The sequence below is a fragment of the Saccopteryx bilineata genome, chromosome 2 (genome assembly GCF_036850765.1).
Source record: "Saccopteryx bilineata isolate mSacBil1 chromosome 2, mSacBil1_pri_phased_curated, whole genome shotgun sequence".
Lineage (NCBI taxonomy): Eukaryota > Metazoa > Chordata > Mammalia > Chiroptera > Emballonuridae > Saccopteryx > Saccopteryx bilineata.
The window spans coordinates 284,510,395-284,534,054 of NC_089491.1; the positions used below are offsets into that span (position 1 = coordinate 284,510,395).

At 37.6% G+C, this 23,660-nt stretch overlaps 1 protein-coding gene across 2 annotated transcripts in view; it reads left to right on the forward strand.

Annotated features, from left to right (window-relative positions):
- Nucleotides 1-23,660, forward strand: part of RABGAP1L (RAB GTPase activating protein 1 like) — a 603,348-nt gene that overhangs the window by 88,250 nt on the left and 491,438 nt on the right. For both annotated transcript variants that reach the window (XM_066261195.1, XM_066261196.1), the window contains exons 8-11: nucleotides 4,628-4,694; nucleotides 9,820-9,922; nucleotides 12,905-13,071; nucleotides 14,531-14,672. In XM_066261195.1, coding sequence (XP_066117292.1) covers nucleotides 4,628-4,694; nucleotides 9,820-9,922; nucleotides 12,905-13,071; nucleotides 14,531-14,672 — 479 coding nt within the window. The remainder of the gene's footprint in view (nucleotides 1-4,627; nucleotides 4,695-9,819; nucleotides 9,923-12,904; nucleotides 13,072-14,530; nucleotides 14,673-23,660) is intronic.

Here is a 23,660-nt window from a genome sequence, read left to right on the forward strand (position 1 = left end):
ACTCCGTTCTCCCCACACGCTAGGGAGGCGGTTAGAGCATAATGTGTGAGAGACCATGCAGTTTTGCAGTCATAGACATGGGCTTGAGTCCAGTGTTATAACTTAATAGGTGTGTGGTTTGGGCAAACCCTGTTTACTTTTTTTTTTAATAGTGAGCAGATTTTGTTGAAGGAATCTTATTATTTCCTGTATTTTGGAATCATCTACAGAAGTGTTTTTCTACTTGTTTTAAATTTTTTTATTTATTTGCTTTTAGAGAGAGAGAGGAAAGAGATAGAGAGAAGGGGGGGGGGAGGAGCAGGAAGCTTCAACTCCCATATGTGCCTTGACGAGGCAAGCCCCGGGTTTTGAACTGGCGACCTCAGAATTCCAGCTCGATGCTTTATTCACTGCACCAGCACAGGTCAGGCTCATGTTTACTTTTTGAAAACAAGTTTTATTAGGTTATTAGAAGGTTGTTTTGAAATATAACTGTAACAATATAATAATGTCTGACACAGTTAAGGCATTTGGTCAGCTGTAGCTTGTATAATTAATATAACATCATGTTATCCTCCGAAGGTTTGATTTCAAATTTTGGGCAGGTCAGCTATTTACTATATTATAAATAACGTGGGTGCATCTCTGCTTTGCTTTCCTAACATTCTGCCTATCCACCTATCAGAGAACTTACCTTGTTAGGTTGTAATTGCTTGTTTACTTATTTTTCTCCCCTACTAGCCTATTAGCTCCTTGAGAAAATAGGTGTGAAAGCAATTTGCTTTCTACATTATTTATAGAGTTAATAAGAGAAGGTTGAATGCTTTGAACTCCCGGATGAAACACTTAATATTTGCCTTAGGTGTTTGTGGTAATAATATCTATCTAATTACTGACATGTTAGTCCTAATAGACTTTGCCTGTTCCCATAGGAAACCTGATGTGCTTTAATGAAGTATAATTTCAGAAATGACTAATACAGCTTGATAGGAAAAAATGTGTGCAAATTTAGTGCTGGGAGAACCCTTAGAGTGTATCTATTATACCTCTCCCACTTTCTAAAGAGGAAACAGAGGCCCAAACGGGGTTGGGTCCTTTCTCTGAGGTCATACTGCTAGTTGGTGGCAGGATTTTTTATTTATAACCCAGAAAAGAACAGTGCATCAAAGATCATCAAATAAGGTAATATGTGTTGTCATTTAAGGAAAACCTGAACTTCCACAGCTCCTTTTGCTTTAGAGCTTAACATAAGGATATTATATTAAGGAAATATGAAATTGTACCAATTACCTGCTAGTGCTAGACAAACAAAATAATAGAAGAGTTTAAATTTTCAAAAAGAAAGTAGGAGGAGCTTGACCAGGTGGTGGCCAGTGGATAGAGCGTTGGACTGGGATGCAGAGGACCCAGGTTTGAGACCCCGAGGTTGCCAGCTTGGGCGTGGGCTTATCTGGTTTGAGCAAAGCTCACCATCTTGAGCCCAAGATCGCTGGCTCGAGCAAGGGGTTACTCAGTTTGCTGAAGGCCCATGGTCAAGGCACATATGAGAAAGCAACCAGTGAACAACTAGGGTGTCGCAACGAAAAACTGATGATTGATGTTTCTCATCTCTCTCCATTCCTGTCTGTCTGTCCCTATCTATCTTTCTCTCTGACTCTCTCTCTGTCTCTGTAAAAAAAAAAAAGAAAGAAAGAAAGTAGGAGGATGCATAGTAAACATCATTGGTGTCTAAGGGTGTTGAGATAGAGAAGGAAGAAATAATTTTTTTTGTACACTTTGGTATTCATTAACTTTTTACAATGAGTATATTATAGTTTTATAGGTTAAAACCCCTATAATATAGGGAGTTGTTGGAAAATCCATGATAGATGAAAGCTGAGGCAAAATATACAGTAGTTTCTTCTTTTCTTTTTTTTACAGAGACAGAGAGTCAGAGAGAGGAATAGATAGGGACAGACAGACAGGAATGGAGAGAGATGAGAAGCATCAATCATCAGTTTTTCGTTGTGGCACTTTAGTTGTTCACTGATTGCTTTTTCATCTGTACCTTGACCATGAGGTTACAGCAGACCAAGTAACCCCTTGCTCAAGCCAGTGACCTTGAGTCCGAGCTGGTGAGCTTTGCTCAAACCAGATGAGCCCGCGCTCAAGCTGGCGACCTTGGGGTCTCGAACCTGGGTCCTCTGCATCCCAGTCCGACGCTCTATCCACTGCGTCACCATCTGGTCAGGCCAGTAGTTTCTTTTTATCTGCAGTTTTGCTTTCTGTGATTTCAGTTACCCATGGTCAATCATGTTTTGAAAATGTTAAATGGAAAACTCCAGAAATAAACAATTTATAAGTTCTAAATTGCATGCTGTTTTGAGTAATGTGACAAAATCAGGCCATGTACACTTTCTACCGTTAGTCACTTGGTTGCCTAATGGTTTTTGGACCTACTGTTGTGTAATTGCAGTGCTAGTGGTCACTCCTATTTTACTAATTAATGATCCCAAAGAGTAGTGATGGTGGCAGTTCGGCTATGCCAACGAGAAGCTGGAAAGTGCTTCCTTTAAGTGAGGAGTGGATGTGTAGGAGAAACATCTTACATACAGGGTTCAATACTATGCATGGTTTCAGGTACACACTGGGGTCTTGGGATAAACCCCAGCAGACAAGGGGGACTGCAGGTAAGGGAATGTGAGTCATATCTTCTGTCTTCATTGATCTGACTTTTTAGTTGGGGGACCAAATTTCCTATCTGAAAAGAATTAACTTTTATTCTTGCTTATCAAGAACTTAAGGCGCCCTGGCTGGTTGGCTCAGAGGTAGAGCATCGGCCTAGCGTGCGGAGGACCCGGGTTCGATTCCCGGCCAGGGCACACAGGAGAGGCGCCCATTTGCTTCTCCACCCCTCCGCCGCACCTTCCTCTCTGTCTCTCTCTTCCCCTCCCGCAGCCAAGGCTCCATTGGAGCAAAGATGGCCCGGGCGCTGGGGATGGCTCCTTGGCCTCTGCCCCAGGCGCTAGAGTGGCTCTGGTCACAACATGGCGACGCCCAGGATGGACAGAGCATCGCCCCTGGTGGGCGTGCCGGGTGGATCCCGGTCGGGCGCATGCGGGAGTCTGTCTGACTGTCTCTCCCTGTTTCCAGCTTCAGAAAATAGCAAAAAAAAAAAAAGAACTTAAGGCAACGGTAGAAGAAATAGTACAGTGAATTGCATGATTAATTACCATTTAATTTATATAGACAGTATTTATTTTAGGAGTTCATAGGAGAGAGATCAAATAGTGTATAGTAATCATATTACGGTTAGGACTATTAGAGTATAATTATATCTGTTGTAGTAGATTATATTTTGTTCAGTGATACAGTAAATATGTTTGGAAAATTATCCTCAGAGCTTATCAACTTTATCTTTATTGTGCTTTTGGATGCCAAAAGGGAGCCTTGAGCAAAAGTATATTCACAGGAGGTGTATATTTTATCACTTACTGAGCTTATATTTGGATAGGATTCATCACTTGTTCATGGGGGAAAACATTGCAACTAGAAAACCTTTGGAAAATAATAAAGAGCAGATTAAGTATTGACTGGCTAGCTGCCACTCATTTGAAATTTGAAAAATTTTGTATTTAATTGATTTATATTCTCTATGCTTTGTATAAAATAATCCAGAGCGCATTTTTAAGTTTTGGAAATCCACAATAAAGAGACTAGTAAGTGTGGTATGTATTGTTGTCAGAGGGGGTCTGTGGACAGATCACATGGCCTCTTCGAGTTACAAGATCTGTGGAGTAACCATATGAATTTGAGTGAATTGTTTAGCTTCTCCGGACTTTACTTTGCTTCTCTGTAAAGCAGAATTAACAATAATATCCTAACAAAAAATGTTAGATTTAACTGAATTTTGGAGTTTATGAAAATTTTTTACAAACAAAGGAGTAGTGTTGATGGGATTTCTAACACTTCTCTAGCATCAGGAACCTCAGAATAAAGTAAATGGTTACTAGTATATAGTTGGTTGGATAATATTCTCACTAATATAACAGCGCTTGTAGTAATGTGCTTCATGTAACTTTTTTTTTTTTCAAACTGAGGACATAGTCAGTGAACATGACTGTTGAAGGCCAGGGTAATTGTTTCTGTTGATATACCTTGATTCAAAGGGAGAGCACAATGTCTTATTCTTATTTGTTTAAAAAAATTTTCCTCTATTGCTTTTCAGCCTTTTGGCTAAGATCAAGTATCAAAAAAAAAAAAATCTTGTTTTTAATTTAACTCAGCTAGATGATCTTGACCTATATATTTGAAATAACTATAAGGCAAACAAAATCTCTAATTTCTACCTAGAAATGAATTCATGTCTCACTACTGTGTTCTGTTTCCAAAAACAGTTTTGTAACCATTTTTATCACAGTTTCTGATCATTGGTAATCTTTTACATGCAAAAATAAAGATCTGGAAATTTCGATAACGTATTTCTGTGTGATTTTTATCATTGTATCTTAATGATTTCTTATTTGTTCTGTTTCTCTAAAAACAGAAAGCTATTTGTAAGTACAGAGTTCAGATTGTATAGTTATTATAAAAAAGCTTTTTGCTCACTAGGCTTCTATATATTTTTGATACCTTATTTCTGCTTTCCCCCCACCCCCAATATTTTCAGATGTTTTGGAATGTTATTAAGCCCAGGTCGAAACGTGAAGAACAGTGACATGCACTTACTGGATATGGTAATGATAACCTTAAACACCTTAATCAAATATAGATGATAGTTACTGTACATTTTTAAAGTTTTTTTTATTTTAAAATTATGTCATATTGGGAAAATTGTTTCTAACTTTCATCTGTATGACAGTAATAATGAAATCTGAAACCCTAAACTTAAAATTACTTATGAGGGAGAGATTTTGAGAAATTTTCACCAAAAAATCGTATGCAAGTTGAAAGCAAAAAAAGAACAGAGTTATGACAATATCTATTCATCTGTTTGGCTTGTTAGGAAGATATCTTTTCTTTGAGCTAAAAATAGCAAGTACATGTTTATAACAGGCATATCCAGAGTGAATATGGTGCTTTTTATTTATTTTAATGCACTACTATTAATTTGAGTACTGTGATAGATGATTTTATTTTATTTTTTATTTTTTTTACAGAGACAGAGAGAGAGAGGGAGGGATAGATAGGGACAGACAGACAGGAACGGAGAGAGATGAGAAGCATCAATCATTAGTTTTTCCTTGCGACACCTTAGTTGTTTATTGATTGCTTTCTCATTATGTGCCTTAACTACGGGTCTTCAGCAGACCGAGTAACCCCTTGCTTGAGCCAGCGACCTTGGGTCCAAGCTGGTGAGCTTTGCTCAAACCAGATGAGCCCGCGCTCAAGCTGGCGACCTTGGAGTCTTGAACCTGGGTCCTCCGCATCCCAGTCCGATGCTCTATCCACTGTGTCACTGCCTGGTCAGGCGATTTTATCTTCTTAAAAGCATTTCCCTTTCTGAATTTCTCCTCCTTGGTTGTCTGTTCTTAGTGAAGTATATTTATTGTGCGAGTGGCTTTATTTCCGGAATGCCCTTAAAAGTCAATATATATTAAAGAGTTGGTGTTTGACGTAAAAATAGTAAGGCATCTTAAATGTTAAATAGAAATACCTCCTAATGTTGCAGTAATGAAAACATTTACTTTGTAATTTAGAAATGTTATAGGAAATGATCATCTTAGAGTAAGCATAAAGTTTTTTACTTATTTCACTGTGATTTTAATATTTAGTAGTACCCTTTTATTCCCTTTCAGCTGTGCTTTGCAAATGTCTGTGAAATGTTATCAATCATGTTAATGTTTTCTTTATTTCATGGTGAAATCACATAGATTTTTTTTTTATTTTTCTGAAGTTGGAAACAGTCAGACAGTTGGAGGCAGTCAGACAGACTCCCGCATGCACCCGACCGGGATCCACCCGGCATGCCCACCAGGGGGCGATGCTCTGCCCATGTGGAGCGTCGCTCTATTGCAACCAGAGCCTTTCTAGAGCCTGAGGCAGAGGCCACAGAGCCATCCTCAGCGCCTGGGCAAACGTTGCTCCAGTGGAGCCTTGGCTGCGGGAGGGGAGGAGAGAGACAGAGAGGAAGGAGAGGGGGAGGGGTGGAGAAGCAGATGGGCGCTTCTCCTGTGTGCCTTGGCTGGGAATCGAACCCGGGACTCCTGCACGCCAGGCCGACGCTCTACCACTGAGCCAACTGGCCAGGGCCTGATTTTCTAATAGTACCGAATTGTTCATAAGCCTTGTTTTGTCCCCTTGAGAGAGGCAGGGGGAGAGGGAAGGAGGGAGATAGATGAGGACCATCAGTTCATAGGGTGACACCTTAGTTGTTCATTGATTATTTCTCATCTGTGTCTTGACTCGGGCTCCAGCTGAGCCAATGATCCTTTGCTCAAGCCAGTGACCTTGGGTTCAAGGCAGAGACCATGAGATCCTGTCAGTGATTCCATGCTTAAGATGGTGACCTCGGGGTTTTGAACCTGAGACCTCAGTATCCCAGGTCAATGCTTTATTCACTGTACTGCCACTGGTCAGGCTCAGTCAGCTTTTTTTGAGCTCCTAATTGTCTGCCAAACATTGGGTGAAGTGTTTGGGTTGCAGACAGGGTAGAACATAGCTCTTACCGTCTGTGGGTTCCTACTCTTGTAATGGAAGCAGACTTTAGTAGTCTGTAACTATAGCGATGGCTTAAGCACTCTCAATGACTTGGTCCAGAGAGCCACAAAAATAGAGAGGAAGTACTGCGCATATAGGTCAGGTAAGGGCAGCTGGTTACAGTGAATGTGAAAACAAACTAGCTATTGATCCAGTGCTCCTCCATCCCTCTTTACAACACAGCAGTAATGCAAGTGCGCTTACCTAAGGCAACCCAGAGCATTTAAGAGTCCTGAAAATTCCATGAGATAGTCAGGGACATTAAATACTTAGAAGCGCCTAGGTGTTAGCTAGTCAAGGTCTTTCAGAGTTTTAAGAGATTAAGGTGAATCACTGGCAGAGATTCACCCATGAATTTAAGTTCAGATTATAGAATTATAGGCCCAGTGAAGTTCTGAGGCCGCCTGTATGTCTCATTGCCATGCACTCTCCACCTTTCAGTCCCTGTTGAAATCAAAGGGCTCGTCAGCATGGAAGCCCCTGGAAAGAGATGTGTGCTGACCTGTTCAGCAAATAGTTGGTTTAGGCGAGAGGGTGTGCATTTGCAGTTGTCAATAGCTGTGATTTGTTATTATCCAGTGCTGTCAACCTTCATACTCTCTCAAGACGTGATTAGTGAGCTTCAGCTGGACCCTTACTTTATATTGAAGACTATGGACAGTTCTGTTTTTTTTTTAAATATTCCTTGTAACTTGGCCTAATTTGTCCTATCTGCCTCCTAGAGCAAGATCTTAATACTTCTGTGTCTTCTACAACATGTCCAAATATGTGACCACTTTTGAAAACAAATTTCACCTCTTATACTTTATTCTGACAAACTGTGAAAGCTTTGAAAAGTCTCTCTGCCTTTCTTTCCTTTTCTCTCCTCCTCTCTTCTCCCTTTTCCCCTCCTTGCCTTTCTCCCTCCCTGTCTCTGCTCTGCCTCTCTCTGCTTCTCCTTCCATCCCTGCCTCCAAGTATTTGCCTTTGTTCTTTGACTGCCTGGATAATTATCTTAAAGGATTTTTAAAAATTGTTTTCCCCATTTCTCTCTCAGCATTTAGCAGTTTTCTCATAACTTTGCCGTTTTTAATCTATTTTCCTTACCGTATAGTTTCTGCTTTCATCATGTATCTAACTTCATTTTATTTTAAAAATTTTTAAATTTTTATTGAATTTATTGGGATAACATTGGTTGATAAAATTACATACGGTTTTAGGTATACAATTCTATCATGCATCATCTGTATATTGTGTTGTGTGATCACCACCCCAAGTCACACCTCCTTCTGTTGTCTAACTTTATCTTATATATTGTTGCCTATCATCACCTGTCTTCTTCCAAAATCTTTCAGCTCTGTATTAATTGCCCACTTTCCTTTGTATTTGTTCATTGAAAGAAAGAATTTGGTCTGGCTCATCTTTTTGGACTCAAGCACAGTACTATTCTTGTCCACAGATGGATTGCTTTTTTTGGGGGGGGGGATTAGATGCCTATTCTTGTTCCGAATAAGGGTTTAATTAGAGGGTAGAGAGAGAGAGTAAGGGAAAGAGAAGAAGGTAGAGGGGGAGAGAGAGAAAAAGAGAGAGAATATAAATATTTGAGTATTGTAGGTACTGAGTGAGTTTCTTTTACGTGACCTTGAGTATATTTCATTGAATGTGATCCTTGCACTCAAGCTATGTAGTCTGATTAGTGAAGTACCACCAATACATTGGAAAAATATACACAATAGTTACCAAATGTCTGAAACAATTTTGTAGGGATTCAGAGAAGCATTTGTGCAGGGGTAATATTGAAAAAAAGTTTTCTCTTTCTTTTTGTCTGACCCTTTGAGCCCTATCTATTCATAGTAGGATATTGGTACAGAAAAATAAAAGTACTGTAGATAATATTCTTTTTTGTGTATGCACATGCTTATATTCTGAGTGCTGTTCTCCGATGGGACAACTTTTAACCTCCCATCGGAGGTTAACCACAGTGTATGCGTGTGTGTGTGTGCTCCCCCCCCCCCCCACAGAGCTGTATGTGATCTTGGTCTCAATATAGTGAGTTGCTGGGTTCTGTAGAGAGTCAGGAGGTGTCTGGGTAAAAGTCTTAAAAAATGGAGGAAATGAAGAGGAAGGGGAGAGGGGAGAAGGGAAGAAGAAGGGAGAGAGTGTAAGGGTAGAAGGAGATAGTAAGCTTCTGTGTTGATTAAAAACCAGTATTAGTCGGCCCTGGCCAGTTGGCTCAGTGGTAGAGCGTTGGCCTGGTGTGCAGGAGTCCTGGGTTCGATTCCCAGCCAGGGCACACAGGAGAAGTGCCCATTTGCTTCTCCACCCCTCCCCCTCTCCTTCCTCTCTGTCTCTCTCTTCCCTTCCCGCAGCCAGGGCACCACTGGAGCAATGTTTGCCCGGGCGCTGAGGATGGCTCTGTGGCCTCTGCCTCAGGCGCTAGAATGGCTCTGATTGAGGCAGAGCGATGCCCCAAGATAGGCAGAGCATCGCCCCCTGGTGGGCATGCTGGGTGGATCCCGGTCGGGCGCATGTGGGAGTCTGACTGCCTCCTCCTTTCCAGCTTCGGAAAAATACAAAAAAACAAACAAACCAGTATTAGTCTCCTAACATCAATTTATGATTGTAAGAAAGTGTATAAATGTTTGACATGTATATAGTAGGAAAATATTTACCTTAAAGGTATTGATATTGACAAAGTAAATTAATATTTTAAGAATATATTAAAAGTTAGAACATTAGAGAAAAAATTTCTTATTTTTCTGTGATTAGCTGTTATGGTAATTCTATGTAACTTTTCAGTGAGATCTGTATTATAGTTTCTATAGCAACTGTATACATCTTCCTATGTGTACGTAAATGAGATTTTGACAGCCAGCCTAAGATTAAAGTTAAGTGTAACTTCATAACAATATTATGATTTTGTTATCCAGCGTGAAAGAGTATACTTTTATCCAAGAAGTACGTGTCTATTAAAAGAAATTCTGTTTGAAGAAAGCTGTAGGAGAATTTCATATTTAAAGAAATGTTTTTGTAGGGTGAAAACATTTACAAAGAAAATAAACTCCTATTTTCATTGTAAATCCAAATTTTAGTAAAGAAAATTGGATTGTTTAAAGTCAGATACATTTGTTATTTGAAATGGTGATTTTCTTGATGTATATATTCCTTCCTGAATGTCCACAGGAATCCATGGGGAAGAGCTATGATGGCAGGGCTTACGTTATCACCGGCATGTGGAACCCCAATGTACCCATATTTCTGGCACTTAATGAAGAAACCCCAAAAGGTGAATTTTCTTAAATGATTTCTTGTTATTTGCTTAAAATTGTACATTATTTTGTTTTGCCATATAAAAAAAACCCACTGGCGCTCATTTAAAATGGAGTTATTTTATTCATGAATAGATCTTACTATAAAATTTAGCCCAGTCTTGATATATGTGTTGTTATGTACAATAAATACATTGGATATAGTTTTCTTAGTATTCATTGTGAATTTTTATATTACTACACATATAATTGACATTGAACACTGCCATCCTGAGGTGCAGTAGGAAGTAGTCCACAGATTCAGTAGGAATAACACTCTCTCTGGCTAGAAAAGTTAAAGAAATGCAGTAAACAGAACATTTACTGACATTGAAAGCTTTGGAATTTGAATTTTAAGAAGATTGTTATTTACCTAATACTATGTTAGAATGGTGCTCTAAAGTGTGTGTAAAAGATCAATTTGTATCTCTTTTAAGTCCTTTCAGTTTTCTTCTTTTAAAAATAATTTTATTTTCAATTACAGTTGGCATATAATATTATATTAGGAGTTATTCTTCTTTAGGTTTTGAAAATCTTTTCCCCTACTTTATGCATCTATTGCAAAAAAGCTCCACTATTCGAAAGAATCCCCCCCTCAAATACACAAATTAATTTTATTAAATTATGTAGAAAGTATTTTTGCCTTGTGTTTCATGTGTCATTATAGACTTGTTTTATTTGGAGGGAAATGATGGAAGAATATGAAAGAAATGATGAAAAGGAATTCTGAAATTGTGCCTATCTTTGATAAATATTTTAACTTTAAAAATTATGATATAGCTTACTTATTTTTTTCTTTATTGCTTTTTTGTTTCAGTCTTTTGACTTTTGGGAGCTTAGAGCTTAGTAATGTATAGCTAAAGGATTTCATTTTGCATCTTAATACACATTTAATCCTCAAATAAAAGATAACATTTTAAATTTATTTGTTGTGTTAAACTTTATGTAATACTATAATAATATTCTGATCCATATTTTAAAATTATTTCATGTGCAACCCCAAAAGTGTTGACCTGATTTCTAAAATTTTCAAATGGTGTCCTTGATATAAATTATTTAGAAGATTCATGAATTACAGTTTGACTTTTACAGAAGAAGTTGAGTCCCTGGGAGAGGAGTTGTTTTGGGTCTTTTCACTGTACTAAGTTGTGTATTAGTCTCTGCTTTTTGTTTTTCTCTCTCACCTTTCTTCATTACTCCCTTAGACTTAAAGGACTTCTAGGTCAAGTACAATGTCTAGAGAATCCTACTTTCTCTTGAATTGGCAGGTAGAATGCTTGTAATTAGTAAGAATGTAATATAATTTTTGTTGAATTTGATATTAATAGATGTGGTTGATGAATATCAATGTTATGTAATATATTTAAAAAAGACTTTATTTTACAGAGAGAGAAAGAGAGAGAGAGAGAGAGAGGGAGGAGCACGGTGGGGGGTGTAATGAGAAGTATCAACTCAAAGTTGTTTCACTTTAGTTGTTCATTGCTTGCTTGTTGCTTGTCCTAAGGGCCTTGATCAGGCAAGCCCAGGGTTTTGAACTGGTGACCTTAGTGTTCCAGGTTGACACTCTATCCCCTGCACCACTCCAGGCTAGGTTGTATTGTATAATATTTTTAAAAACACTATTAAATATTTCTTTTAATGGGTTTGGTTATTTGATCTTTCCTCTAATTGAGAACTAAAAGTGATGGCACAATAAATTAAAAAAGATTTTTAAAAATAATGAATAAATGACAAAATGGTGTGGAGTAACCAAGCCACAGATTCAAAAACTCCAATAAAATGAAATCCATATTTCAGCCCACCATTGTGAAACTGTAGAAAACCAGTAGCCACTGGCCTGGAAGCTTCTAGATTCAAATTAAAGGAAGTTCGTGGTCAAGTAAATGTTTTAAATAATAATGGAAAATTTGGTAATAGCATACTGTTGTTTTTTTTTAAAGCACTTACAAGGACTCAGGGATATAGGGAAGGGCAAACCTAGATTTACAGTTGCTCATATGGAAAATAGTACAATAATTAATAAATAATAGTATGAGAATAGACTCCTGTGTGTTATATACAGCTGTAAACCCATTTGGTGATACTCTGTGTATAATATATATACCGCTCACAAAAATTAGGGGATATTTCAAAATGAATATGAAGTGATCAAAAAAAGAAGCAGTTGATTTTTTTTAATCAAGAACATCAGAAATACAAACAACAAGTAAAAAAAAATAGTTCGATTGTGCAAATGAGATGCAAAACCAACTCTTATTTCATTGGTGAAAATGCACTATACAAAAGTTTGAAAGTACTGGAGTATTTGTACGTTCCCTGATCCCTTAATTTTTGTGAGCAGTTATGAAAACTTAAAAAACTATTTCACTAGACCTTGGATCAGTGATTTTCCTGAGGATAAATAAATATGGACAATGAGACCATTGACAGATCTCTATGGAATACCCTGCAAGCATATAATGTTGAAGTTTTCATTTAATAGCATCTTTCTATATAAATTTCACATCGTAAAGGTAGAGCATCTTTTCTGATTTGACAGTCTTTCCCAAGCAACTCAACAAACAAACATAATTTCTAGTATCTCTTATGAGATGAAAGACAAGCCTTTGTGATTTTCCAGAGCTTTTCTGGGAAATCTTAAAGATAGTTTTAGTGTAACAGACATCCTGAAAATATTATAATTTTTTATTTTTTATATTAAGATCTGATTTGGGGAAGGAAAAAAAATTGTCAGTATAGATTTGGACAGGTGATTAAAATAGGATCCTGGGTGTTGAGAAATAAACTTGGAATACTTGGTTATTTATTTAATAAAACTGACAATAAAACATTTAAAATTAAACATAGGAGCTGACAGGATTATAAAGAACCTTAGTAATTTCATAAGTGAGGAAACTGTTTTCTTTAAATAATCAAGGAGAAATAAAGCCTGCATAAAATACAAGAAATTTCCGCTACAGATAAACGAGTGTACATGACTGTGGCAGTGGACATGGTTGTCACGGAGGTGGTGGAGCCCGTCCGCTTTCTCCTGGAGACGGTGGTGCGTGTGTACCCTGCCAATGAGCGGTTTTGGTATTTCAGCAGAAAGACTTTCACGGAGACTTTCTACATGAGGTTGAAACAGGTAGGACCTTTTTGTTATTTTCATATTATAATATATATATTTTTTCTGTTATTCTTTTTAGATGCCAGGGTAGTTCCTTATGTGCTGATTTAAAAAAAAAAAAAATTTCTGTAATTAAATGACATTTAGAGCCAGTATAGAGTATTTGTAAAATCGACATCTAGGTAATGTAAGTTAAAAATAACCAGCTAACATAGTATTTATGTACTTCCCCCCTAGAAATGTGTGCCTGTAAAATATCAATGTACTTAATAGAATATTGATTCTATTAAAACAATTTTTCTTCCTTTTATATATAATTAAAAAGACAAGGGATAGAAATATTATACTTTTAGTTATAATGAAAAACTATTTAAGTAATACCTAATTGTCATAGTTATTTCCATCTATAATATTATAATATACAAATCATTTGGCTTATCAGTAAGGTTATGAAACTTTTAATATTAAATGAACAAAATTAGGGTTTCTGTGACATTCCTAAATTAGGCACTGTTAGTAGGTAATATGCATAATTTTTTTTTTGCAGTAAAGGAAAAAGGTAACCATTACCAGTCATTCATTCCAGTTACTTGTTGAGTACCTACTATGTGTCAGGCACTGTATCATTTCTGATTGAAAATAAACATAGTCCTTGCCCGATGGTGCTTACTGTCTAGTGAATAAGACAGCCATTTTGAACAAATCAACATGATAATAAATGTGAAATTACATTGTGGTGAGTGCAGTGAAGGAAGAACAGAGTATCATGAGAAACAAAACATAGAGAACTTAGGTTAGATTCTTTGTAGAAGTGAAAGGACCCAAGATTGAGGGGATTAGCAAAGAGTAGGAGGAAAAGCTGTATTGGGAGAGAAAAGGATGTTCCTGCACCCTAAGCGGGAGAGAAGGTAAAGGTTTCCAGAATGAAACAAGGCCACAGTACCAGCCTTGGGTGTGGGTGAGGCTCGGGCAGTTTCTCTAGGGCTTTGTAGGCCATGCTCAGTTAAGTAACTGGCAGTTGCCTTAGTTTTTCCTCCTTAAAAAAAAGCCATTTAAAATGTAAACTCATTATAAGGTAGAAACTGTCTCCTTCCATGAATTATTTGATGAGTGTAGCTGATACCTCTTTACCTCAGTGCGGGGTAGTCAGTCCTAAGAATCCAGCAGCACTTGCTTAACTGCGTGCCTTAGAATCTGCGGTGTTTCAGGCTTTTCTGATATAAAGATTGAGTTCCCCCAAAATGATGAGCAGGTTTCATTGTATTGGTTAATATGATACATATTAGAAGAAGCATGTATTTAGACTATCACATGAAGAACCAAGCGGTTCATACATTTTCTCCATCTCAGCCTTCCTGGCGGTCAGACAGGACATGCCGCTCTTCCTTCCAGCTCCTGCTAATAGGCCACCGAAGCGCCACCTTTCAGGGCTGCTCTCACATTCTCGTACTGAAACCCCAGTTTCTATCTTTCACAGTCTGAGAGAAAAGGTCACACCAGTGCTGGCGACGCCATCTATGAGGTGGTGAGTCTACAGCGAGAGTCCGAGAAGGAAGAACCCGTCACTCCTACTAGTGCAGGAGGCCCAGTGTCACCCCAGGAGGACGATGCAGAAGAGGGTAAGAAGGGACACTTCCTTGGTTCCTTTTTGTATATAGCTGCTTTACTTACAATCCTCAAAGATAGGTGTGTGTGTGTGTGTGTGTGTGTGTGTGTGTGTGAGAGAGAGAGAGAGAGAGAGAGAGAGAGAGAGGGTGGGGTGGGGTGGGGGAGGAGTGAGGATTATTCCTAGTCTCTCACTCTCTGGCTAGATTCTGCTAGATACAAAGAGAATTTGGTTCATTGGGTTTCATGGTTGTATTGTCCCCAGTGCCACTTATGCAGCTATTTAAGTTTGACAGCCTCACTTTGCTGTTTTACTTCCTATTTTATTTGAAGTAGTTTTGAAGTGTTTAATGAGAAGTTTCAAATTCTCTCAAGTGCTATTAGAATTTCAGTGAAATGTTATGTCCTACTTCTCATGTGACATTATTCACTTCTGACTTATTTGTTGTTGCCTTATGTAACACTTAGCAGTTGCTTTGTTGAAATGGCATGGTATCTGCTCCGTTATTACCCGGATGCTGCCGAAGTGCTAACCAGCCCCATGAGAGCCGTGCTTCGGTTTCGCTCTGTGCTCAGCACACTTTACTAGAAACTAGAACTCAATGACAGACCTTTGCTTTGAGGCTTTATATTATCTGCTAATTGTTAATAATTATTAAAAATAATTTCTGAATTTATATTATCTTTGAAAAAAGCATCTTAAAATTCTCAGTCTTTCTCTCTATGAAACCATTTCTTTCTTGGATTGCTATAAAAATAATAGTGATTTTTAGCTAATAGATATTGAATGCTTATTATGCTAGACATCATTCTGAGTGTTTAATTAAAAAACTTGATGACAATATAATTTACTATTATGGAACGTATATTAAGTGTATGTTAGTTCATGGAAATTTTTACAAATGCTGTATAACCACCAACAGAATCATAATATAAAACATTTCTATTGCACAAAAAAACTTCTTTCATCCCCTTTTGAGTCCATCCTTTCCCCACACTTGTGGTCCTGGGCAGCTACTGATCTGTTTTCTGTTACCATGTTTACCTTTTCTATAGTTTCATATAGAAGGAATCATATAGTATAGTCTTTTGTATATGGCTTTTTCACATAGTACAATACTTTTGAGGCTTATCTATGTTGGGTCAGTATTTGGTCCCTTTTTATTGCTGAGTAGTAATCTATTGTAAAGATATACCACAATTTGTTTATCTAGTCACCAGTTAATGGACTTTTGTGTAGTTTCTAGCAATTGACTACTAGGAGTAAAGCTGCTGTGAATATTTGAGTACAAGTAATAGGTGAATATATGTTTTCATTTCTCTTGGGTAAAAACCTAGGAGTGAACTGGCTGGGTCTTATGGTAAGTGTATGCTTAACTTTATAAGAAATCACTAAGCTGTATTTCAAAGTAGCTGTACCATTTTCCGTCCCCGTCAACAACATGAGTCAGTTGTTTCATATCTTATCAACATTTGACATGGTCAGTTTTAAAAATTTAAGCCATTCTGGTGGGTATATAGTGGTATTTTCTGGTATTAATTTGCATTTCCCTCACAACTAACGATGTTATACATCTTTTCATATGATATTTGCCACTTGTATATCTTCTTGGGCAAAAGTCTTCTGTTCAAAGCTGTTGTGCATTTTGAAATTGGGTATTTGTCTTTTTGTTGATTTTCAAGATTCTTTATTAGATATGTTTTGCAAATATTTTCTTTCATTCTGTAGTTGACCTTTTCATTTTCTGAAAAATGTCTTTGGAAGAGCAGAAGTTTAATTTTTATGAAGTCTAATTTGTCAATATTTTCCTTTATGACTGTGATTTAAGTTTTTATGTATGGTTAGAGAGAGATAGAGGTCAAAGTTCTTTTGTTTTGGCTTAAAAAATAAAAACATTTCTCATCTTTTACGGTTCCTGTGGGTCAGGAAGTAGGGAGTGGCTTGCCTGGGCAGTTTGGCGGAGTTTCTCACGAAGCGTCAGATACAGTCCAGTATTGTAGTCATCTGAAGACATTGCTGGTTGGAGCTGGAAGCTTGAACGGACTTCCCAGGAGCTCATTCACATAACTGCCAAAATAATGCTTGTGGTTGGCAGGAACCTTTGCTTCTTCTCCACATAATCCTGCCCCAGGGGCAGCGTGGGAGTCTTTATGTGTAACGGCTGGTTCCCCTAGATAGCAGTCCAAGAGATAGCCACGATGGAAGCTGCAGTGCCTTTGCTGCCCTAGCCTTGGAGTCACACAACATCACTTTTGTAGTATTCTGCTGATCGCAGAGTTCAGCCCTTACTGCCGTGGTGTGACTCTATTGTAGTCTATGCAAGACTTCCAGAATACTGCTGTGATCATCTTCATCCTGGCCAACATGAAGAGAACAGACCACACAGAGAAGAATTTGGGACCAGACTAAAAATTATGTGCCCATTGTTTGTATTCTTTCTTTCTTTCTTTCTTTCTTTCTTTCTTTCTTTCTTTCTTTCTTTCTTTCTTTCTTTCTTTCTTTCTTTCTTTCTTTCTTCCTTTCTTTCTTTCCTTTCTTTCTTTCTTTCTTTCTTTCTTTCTTTCTTTCTTTCTTTCTTTCTTTTTTTGTTACAGAGACAGAGAGAGGGACAGATAGGAACAGACAGACAGGAAGGGAGAGAGATGAGAAGCATCAGCTCTTTGTTGCGGCACCTTAGTTGTTCATTGTTAGCTTTTTCATATGTGCCTAGACCAGGGGCTACAGCAGACTGAGTGACCCCTTGCTCAACTCAGCAACCTTGGGCTCAAGCTGGTGAGCTGTGCTCAAACCAGATGAGCCCGCGCTCAAACTGGGTGACTTCAGGGTTTTGAACCTGGGTCCTCTGTGTCCCAGTCTGACACTCTACCCACTCTGCCACCGCCTGGTCAGGCCCCTGTGCTCAAACCAGATGAGCGCACACTCAAGGTGGGTGACCTCGGGGTTTTGAACCTGGGTCCTTTGTGTCCCAGTCTGACACCCTATCCACTCTACCACCGCCTGGTCAGGCCCTATTATTTTCTGCTAAAAGAAAAGCATGGGGGTGGTTGGGGAATGTAATTGAGCCATGTGCTCAGGAAGAAAATAAACAGGCATGACATCCACTGGCAAGTTATTTATTTATTTTCATTTATTTATTTATTTTTTTATAAATAAATTTTTATTTTAATGGGGTGACATCAATAAATCAGGGTACATATATTCAAAGAAAACATGTCCAGGTTATCTTGTCATTCACTTCTGTTGCATACCCATCACCCAAAGAGAGATCATCCTCCATCACCCTCTATCCAGTTTTCTTTGTACCCCTCCTACAACCCCCACACTCCGTCCATGTCTCTTAGTCTCGCTTTTATGTCCCACCAATGTATGGAATCCTGCAGTTCTTGTTTTTTTCTGATTCACTTATTTCACTCCGCATAATGTTATCAAGATTCCACCATTCTGCTATAAGTGATCCGATGTCATCATTTCTTCTAGCTGAATAGTATACCATGGTGTATATGTGCCCCATCTTCTTTATCCAGTCTTCTATTTTTTTTACAGTGATTAAAAGCCTTTAAGCAAACTCTTGGCCAATACAGCAAGAATCCATAAAAGAGTAGTGTCCTTAACATGTTCACCAAGTCCAAGTTGGCCCCATCTCCATGCCAAATCCCTGAAAAATGCAACCCAACCACAGTTAGGAGCTGTCACCGGGAGCAGGAGTCCAGGAAAAGTCCACATCCAGGAAAAGTCCGCATGGCACCGGAATTGTTGTCACCATTCTATACTTTGCAGCTCATGTCCAAGTCCCAATGACCGCTGCTTCTAGCTGGTAATGATTCAGGTAGACTGGAAAAGCCATTTGCAGCATGCGTGGATATGGAGCTTCTGTTCTCCTCTGCCTGGAGAGTTGAGACCAAGTTGCTTTTCCCTGGAGCTCTGCAACTGTGGCATGGTAAAGAGAACCTTGGGATACACTAAGCTGGGTGGCAAAGGTAAATTCATAATAGAAGCTGGCAAAAGGGGGAAAGAGAGCTCTAAATTAGGAGTAGGTCCCAGCCTGAAATATGAGTGGGCCATTGAGGTAGGAGGGATAAAGGAAACACTATATATTAAGCAAAGCAGCAGAAAATAGGACTATCAACACCCACAACAAAGATCTTTGAGGGAAAAATAAAAAATCTGACTATTCAGGCAAAACATAGTTAAGTGGCCCTTGTGCAAATGAGATCAGTTTACCTGCTTCTTGGAAGAAATACCCTAGGCTCGTCCACAGTGTCATAGATGGGGCACTGGCAAGTTATTTAAACACAAGATTTCAGGCAATTTCTTGCAAAACTGCCATTTCTGTTAGAAATGAAAAATATATGGAACTAGAATTGGGAAAGAACAAAAATAATAGAATGAGAGGCACTTCTCAATAAGAATACATTGCACAACTTAGTACCACATAATTATGCTTCATATTCTGATTTAGTAAATAAAATTCCTCACTTCTCTCCTAATAACTTAAAAAAAGGATAGCTAACTAACACGGGTTAAGTATGCTTTTTGGAATATAATGTGTTAGATATTTAATAGATCTAATTTCATATTTTACATTAACTCTGAGCTATAACATATTTTTATGTCTCATGGAAAATTGATTAAGAATTTTAAAGTAAATCATTTGAGGCTGTAGGGCTAAAAAGTATAATATACAAAATTTAAACCTATGTCAATCTCACCATAAAGTCCATGAATTTTAGACATATAAGTTCAAGGTATTCTCACTTAACCCACTGAATTACTATAACTTCACTCTTAATTGTTTAAAAGGTAGTAATTTTTTTTTGAGAAAGACAGAGGAAAGAAGAGGGGGAGAGTGGGAGAGAATTAGGGAGGGAGGGAGAGAGGGAGAGAGAGAGAGAGAGAGAGAGAAGCAACCATTTGTTGTTCTAATTAGTTTGGCATTCACTGTTTGCTTCCCATGTGTGCCCTGATTGGGGATCAAACCCACAACCTGGGCCTTTTGGGACGAGCTCTAACCAACTGAGCTAACTGGCCAGGGTTAAAAGATAGTATTTTTAGTATTCCCTTTACAGAAAACATATTCTTGATCTTACATATTCTAGGTCATGTTCTAGATCTGCCTAGAATTGCAGACTTGGATGGAAGGATATACTATAACATGAGACCAAATAGCATTGTTTTATGTGGAAGCATTTTTGAAGAATGATTTCAAGCATGCAGGTAAACCAGTGCATTAAAAAAGAACTTGAGCTATAAAATTTTAAAATTATATTAGCAGAAGCCACACATACTTCTTTAAATGGACAGGTTGTATAAAAATCTGTTGAAGCCATAAGATTCTCTTCAAAAGAATTCTTTCAGACACACAAGCACACCTTTAGTTTGGAAAGGTAGTTTTGATCCAGTGATAATTACTTTAGAGATGATGAGATTTGAAAGTTATACACTATACGTATACTTTTTTTTTAATATATTTTTATTAATGGTAATGGGATGACATTAATAAATCAGGGTACATATATTCAAAGAAAACATGTCTAGGTTATTTTGTCATTAAATTATGTTGCATACCCCTCGCCCAAAGTCAGATTGTCCTCCGTCACCCTCTATCTAGTTCTCTGTGCCCCTCCCCCTCCCCCTAACTCTCTCCCTCCCTCCCTCCCATGTCCTCCCTCCCCCCACCCCTGGTAACCACCACACTCTTGTCCATGTCTCTTAGTCTCATTTTTATGTTCCACCAATGTATGGAATCATGTAGTTCTTGTTTTTTTCTGATTTACTTATTTCACGCCTTATAATGTTATCAAGATCCCACCATTTTGCTGTAAATGATTTGATGTCATCATTTCTTATGGCTGAGTAGTATTCCATAGTGTATATGTGCCACATCTTCTTTATCCAGTCTTCTATTGAAGGGCTTTTTGGTTGTTTCCATGTCTTGGCCACTGTGAACAGCGCTGCAATGAACATGGGGCTACATGTGTCTTCACGTATCAATGTTTCTGAGGTTTTGGGGTATATACCCAGTAGAGGGATTGCTGGGTCATAAGGTAGTTCTATTTGCAGTTTTTTGAGGAACCACCATACTTTCCTCCATAATGGTTGTACTACTTTACAGTCCCACCAACAGTGAATGAGGGTTCCTTTTTCTCCACAGCCTCTCCAACATTTGCTATTACCCATCTTGTTGATAATAGCTAATCTAACAGGGGTGAGGTGGTATCTCATTGTAGTTTTGATTTGCATTTCTCTAATAACTAATGAAGCTGAGCATCTTTTCATATATCTGTTGGCCATTTGTATCTCTTCCTGGGAGAAGTGTCTGTTCATGTCCTCTTCCCATTTTTTTATTAAATTGTTTGTTTGTTTGTTGTTGAGTTTTATGAGTTCTTTGTAAATTTTGGATATTAGGCCCTTATCTGAGCTGTTGTTCGAAAATATCATTTCCCATTTAGTTGGCTGTCTGTTTATTTTGATATCAGTTTCTCTTGCTGAGCAAAAACTTTTTATTCTGATGTAGTCCCATTCATTTATCTTTGCCTTCACTTCTCTTGCCATTGGAGTCAAGTTCATAAAATGTTCTTTAAAACCCAGGTCCATGATTTTAGTACCTATGTCTTCTTCTATGTACTTTATTGTTTCAGGTCTTATATTTAGGTCTTTGATCCATTTTGAATTAATTTTAGTACACGGGGGGGGGGGGGACGACAGGCTGTACTCGAGTTTCATTCTTTTGCATGTGGCTTTCCAGTTTTCCCAACACCATTTGTTGAAGAGGCTTTCTTTTCTCCATTGTGTGTTGTTGGCCCCTTTATCAAAGATTATTTGACCATATATATGTGGTTTTATTTCTGGGCTTTCTATTCTGTTCCATTGGTCTGAGTGTCTATTTTTCTGCCAATACCATGCTGTTTTGATTATCGTGGCCCTATAATATAGTTTAAAGTCAGGTATTGTAATGCCCCCAGCTTCATTCTTTTTCCTTAGGATTGTTTTGGCTATTCGGGGTTTTTTATAGTTCCATATAAATCTGATGATTTTTTGTTCCATTTCTTTAAAAAGTGTCATAGGAATTTTGATGGGAATTGCATTAAATTTGTATATTGCTTTGGGTAATATGGCCATTTTGATTATATTTATTCTTCCTATCCAAGAACAAGGAATATTTTTCCATCTCATTGTATCTTTTTCGATTTCCCTTAACAATGCTTTGTAATTTTCATTATATAGGTCCTTTACATTCTTTGTTATGTTTATTCCTAGGTATTTTATTTTTTTTGTTGCAATCGTGAAGGGGATTATTTTTTTGAGTTTGTTTTCTAATATTTCATTGTTGGCATATAGAAAGGCTATGGACTTTTGTATGTTAATTTTGTATCCTGCGACCTTACTGTATTGGTTTATTATTTCTAATAATCTTTTTGTGGAGTCCTTCGGGTTTTCGATGTATAGGATCATATCATCAGCAAAAAGTGATAGCTTTACTTCTTCTTTTCCGATATGGATGCCTTTTATTTCTTTGTCTTGTCTGATTGCTCTGGCCAGAACTTCTAGCACCACGTTAAATAAGAGTGGAGAGAGTGGACAACCCTGTCTTGTTCCTGATTTAAGGTAGAAAGTCCTCAGTTTTATGCCGTTTAATAGGATGTTGGCTGATGGTTTATCATATATGGCCTTTATCATGTTGAGATATTTTCCTTCTATACCCATTTTGTTGAGAGTCTTAAACATAAAATTGTGTTGTATTTTATCAAAAGCCTTTTCTGCATCTATTGATAAGATCATGTGGTTTTTGTTCTTTGTTTTGTTGATATGGTGTATTACGTTAACCGTTTTGCGTATGTTGAACCATCCTTGAGATTCTGGGATGAATCCCACTTGATCATGATGTATTATTTTTTTAATATGTTGTTGTATTCGGTTTGCCAGTATTTTGTTTAGTATTTTAGCATCTGTATTCATTAGAGATATTGGTCTGTAGTTTTCTTTCTTTGTGCCATCCTTGCCAGGTTTTGGTATGAGGGTTATGTTGGCCTCATAAAATGTGTTTGGAAGTATTGCTTCTTCTTCAATTTTTTGGAAGACTTTGAGTAGAATAGGAACCAAGTCTTCTTTGAATGTTTGATAGAATTCACTAGTATAACCGTCTGGGCCTGGACTTTTATTTTTGGGGAGGTTTTTAATAGTTTTTTCTATTTCCTCCCTGCTGATTGGTCTATTTAGGCTTTCTGCTTCTTCATGACTCAGTCTAGGAAGGTTGTATTGTTCTAGGAATTTATCCATTTCTTCTAGATTGTTGTATTTGGTGGCATATAATTTTTCATAGTATTCTACAATAATTCTTTGTATATCTATGATGTCTGTGGTGATCTCTCCTCTTTCATTTTGGATTTTATTTATTTGAGTCCTGTGCCTTTTTTCCTTGGTGAGTCTTGCCAAGGGTTTGTCAATTTTGTTGATCTTTTCAAAGAACCAGCTCCTTGTTTTATTGATTTTTTGTATAGTTTTTCTGTTCTCTATTTCATTTATTTCTGCTCTGATTTTTATTATCTCCTTTCTTCGGTTGGTTTTGGGTTGTCTTTGTTCTTCTTTTTCTAGTTCCTTAAGGTGTGAAGTTAAGTGGTTTACTTCGGCTCTCTCTTGTTTGTTCATATAGGCCTGAAGTGATATGAACTTTCCTCTTATTACTGCTTTTGCTGCATCCCAGAGATTCTGGTATGTCGTATTTTCATTTTCATTTGTCTGTATATATCTTTTGATTTCTGCACTTATTTCTTCTTTGACCCATTCATTTTTTAGAAGTATGTTGTTTAGTTTCCACATTTTTGTGGGTTTTTCCCCCTCTTTTTTGCAGTTGAATTCTAGTTTCAAGGCTTTATGATCAGAAAATATGCTTGGTACAATTTCAATTTTTCTAAATTTGCTGATATTGTCTTTGTGGCCCAACATATGGTCAATTCTTGAGAATGTTCCATGTACACTAGAGAAAAATGTATACTCTGTCGCT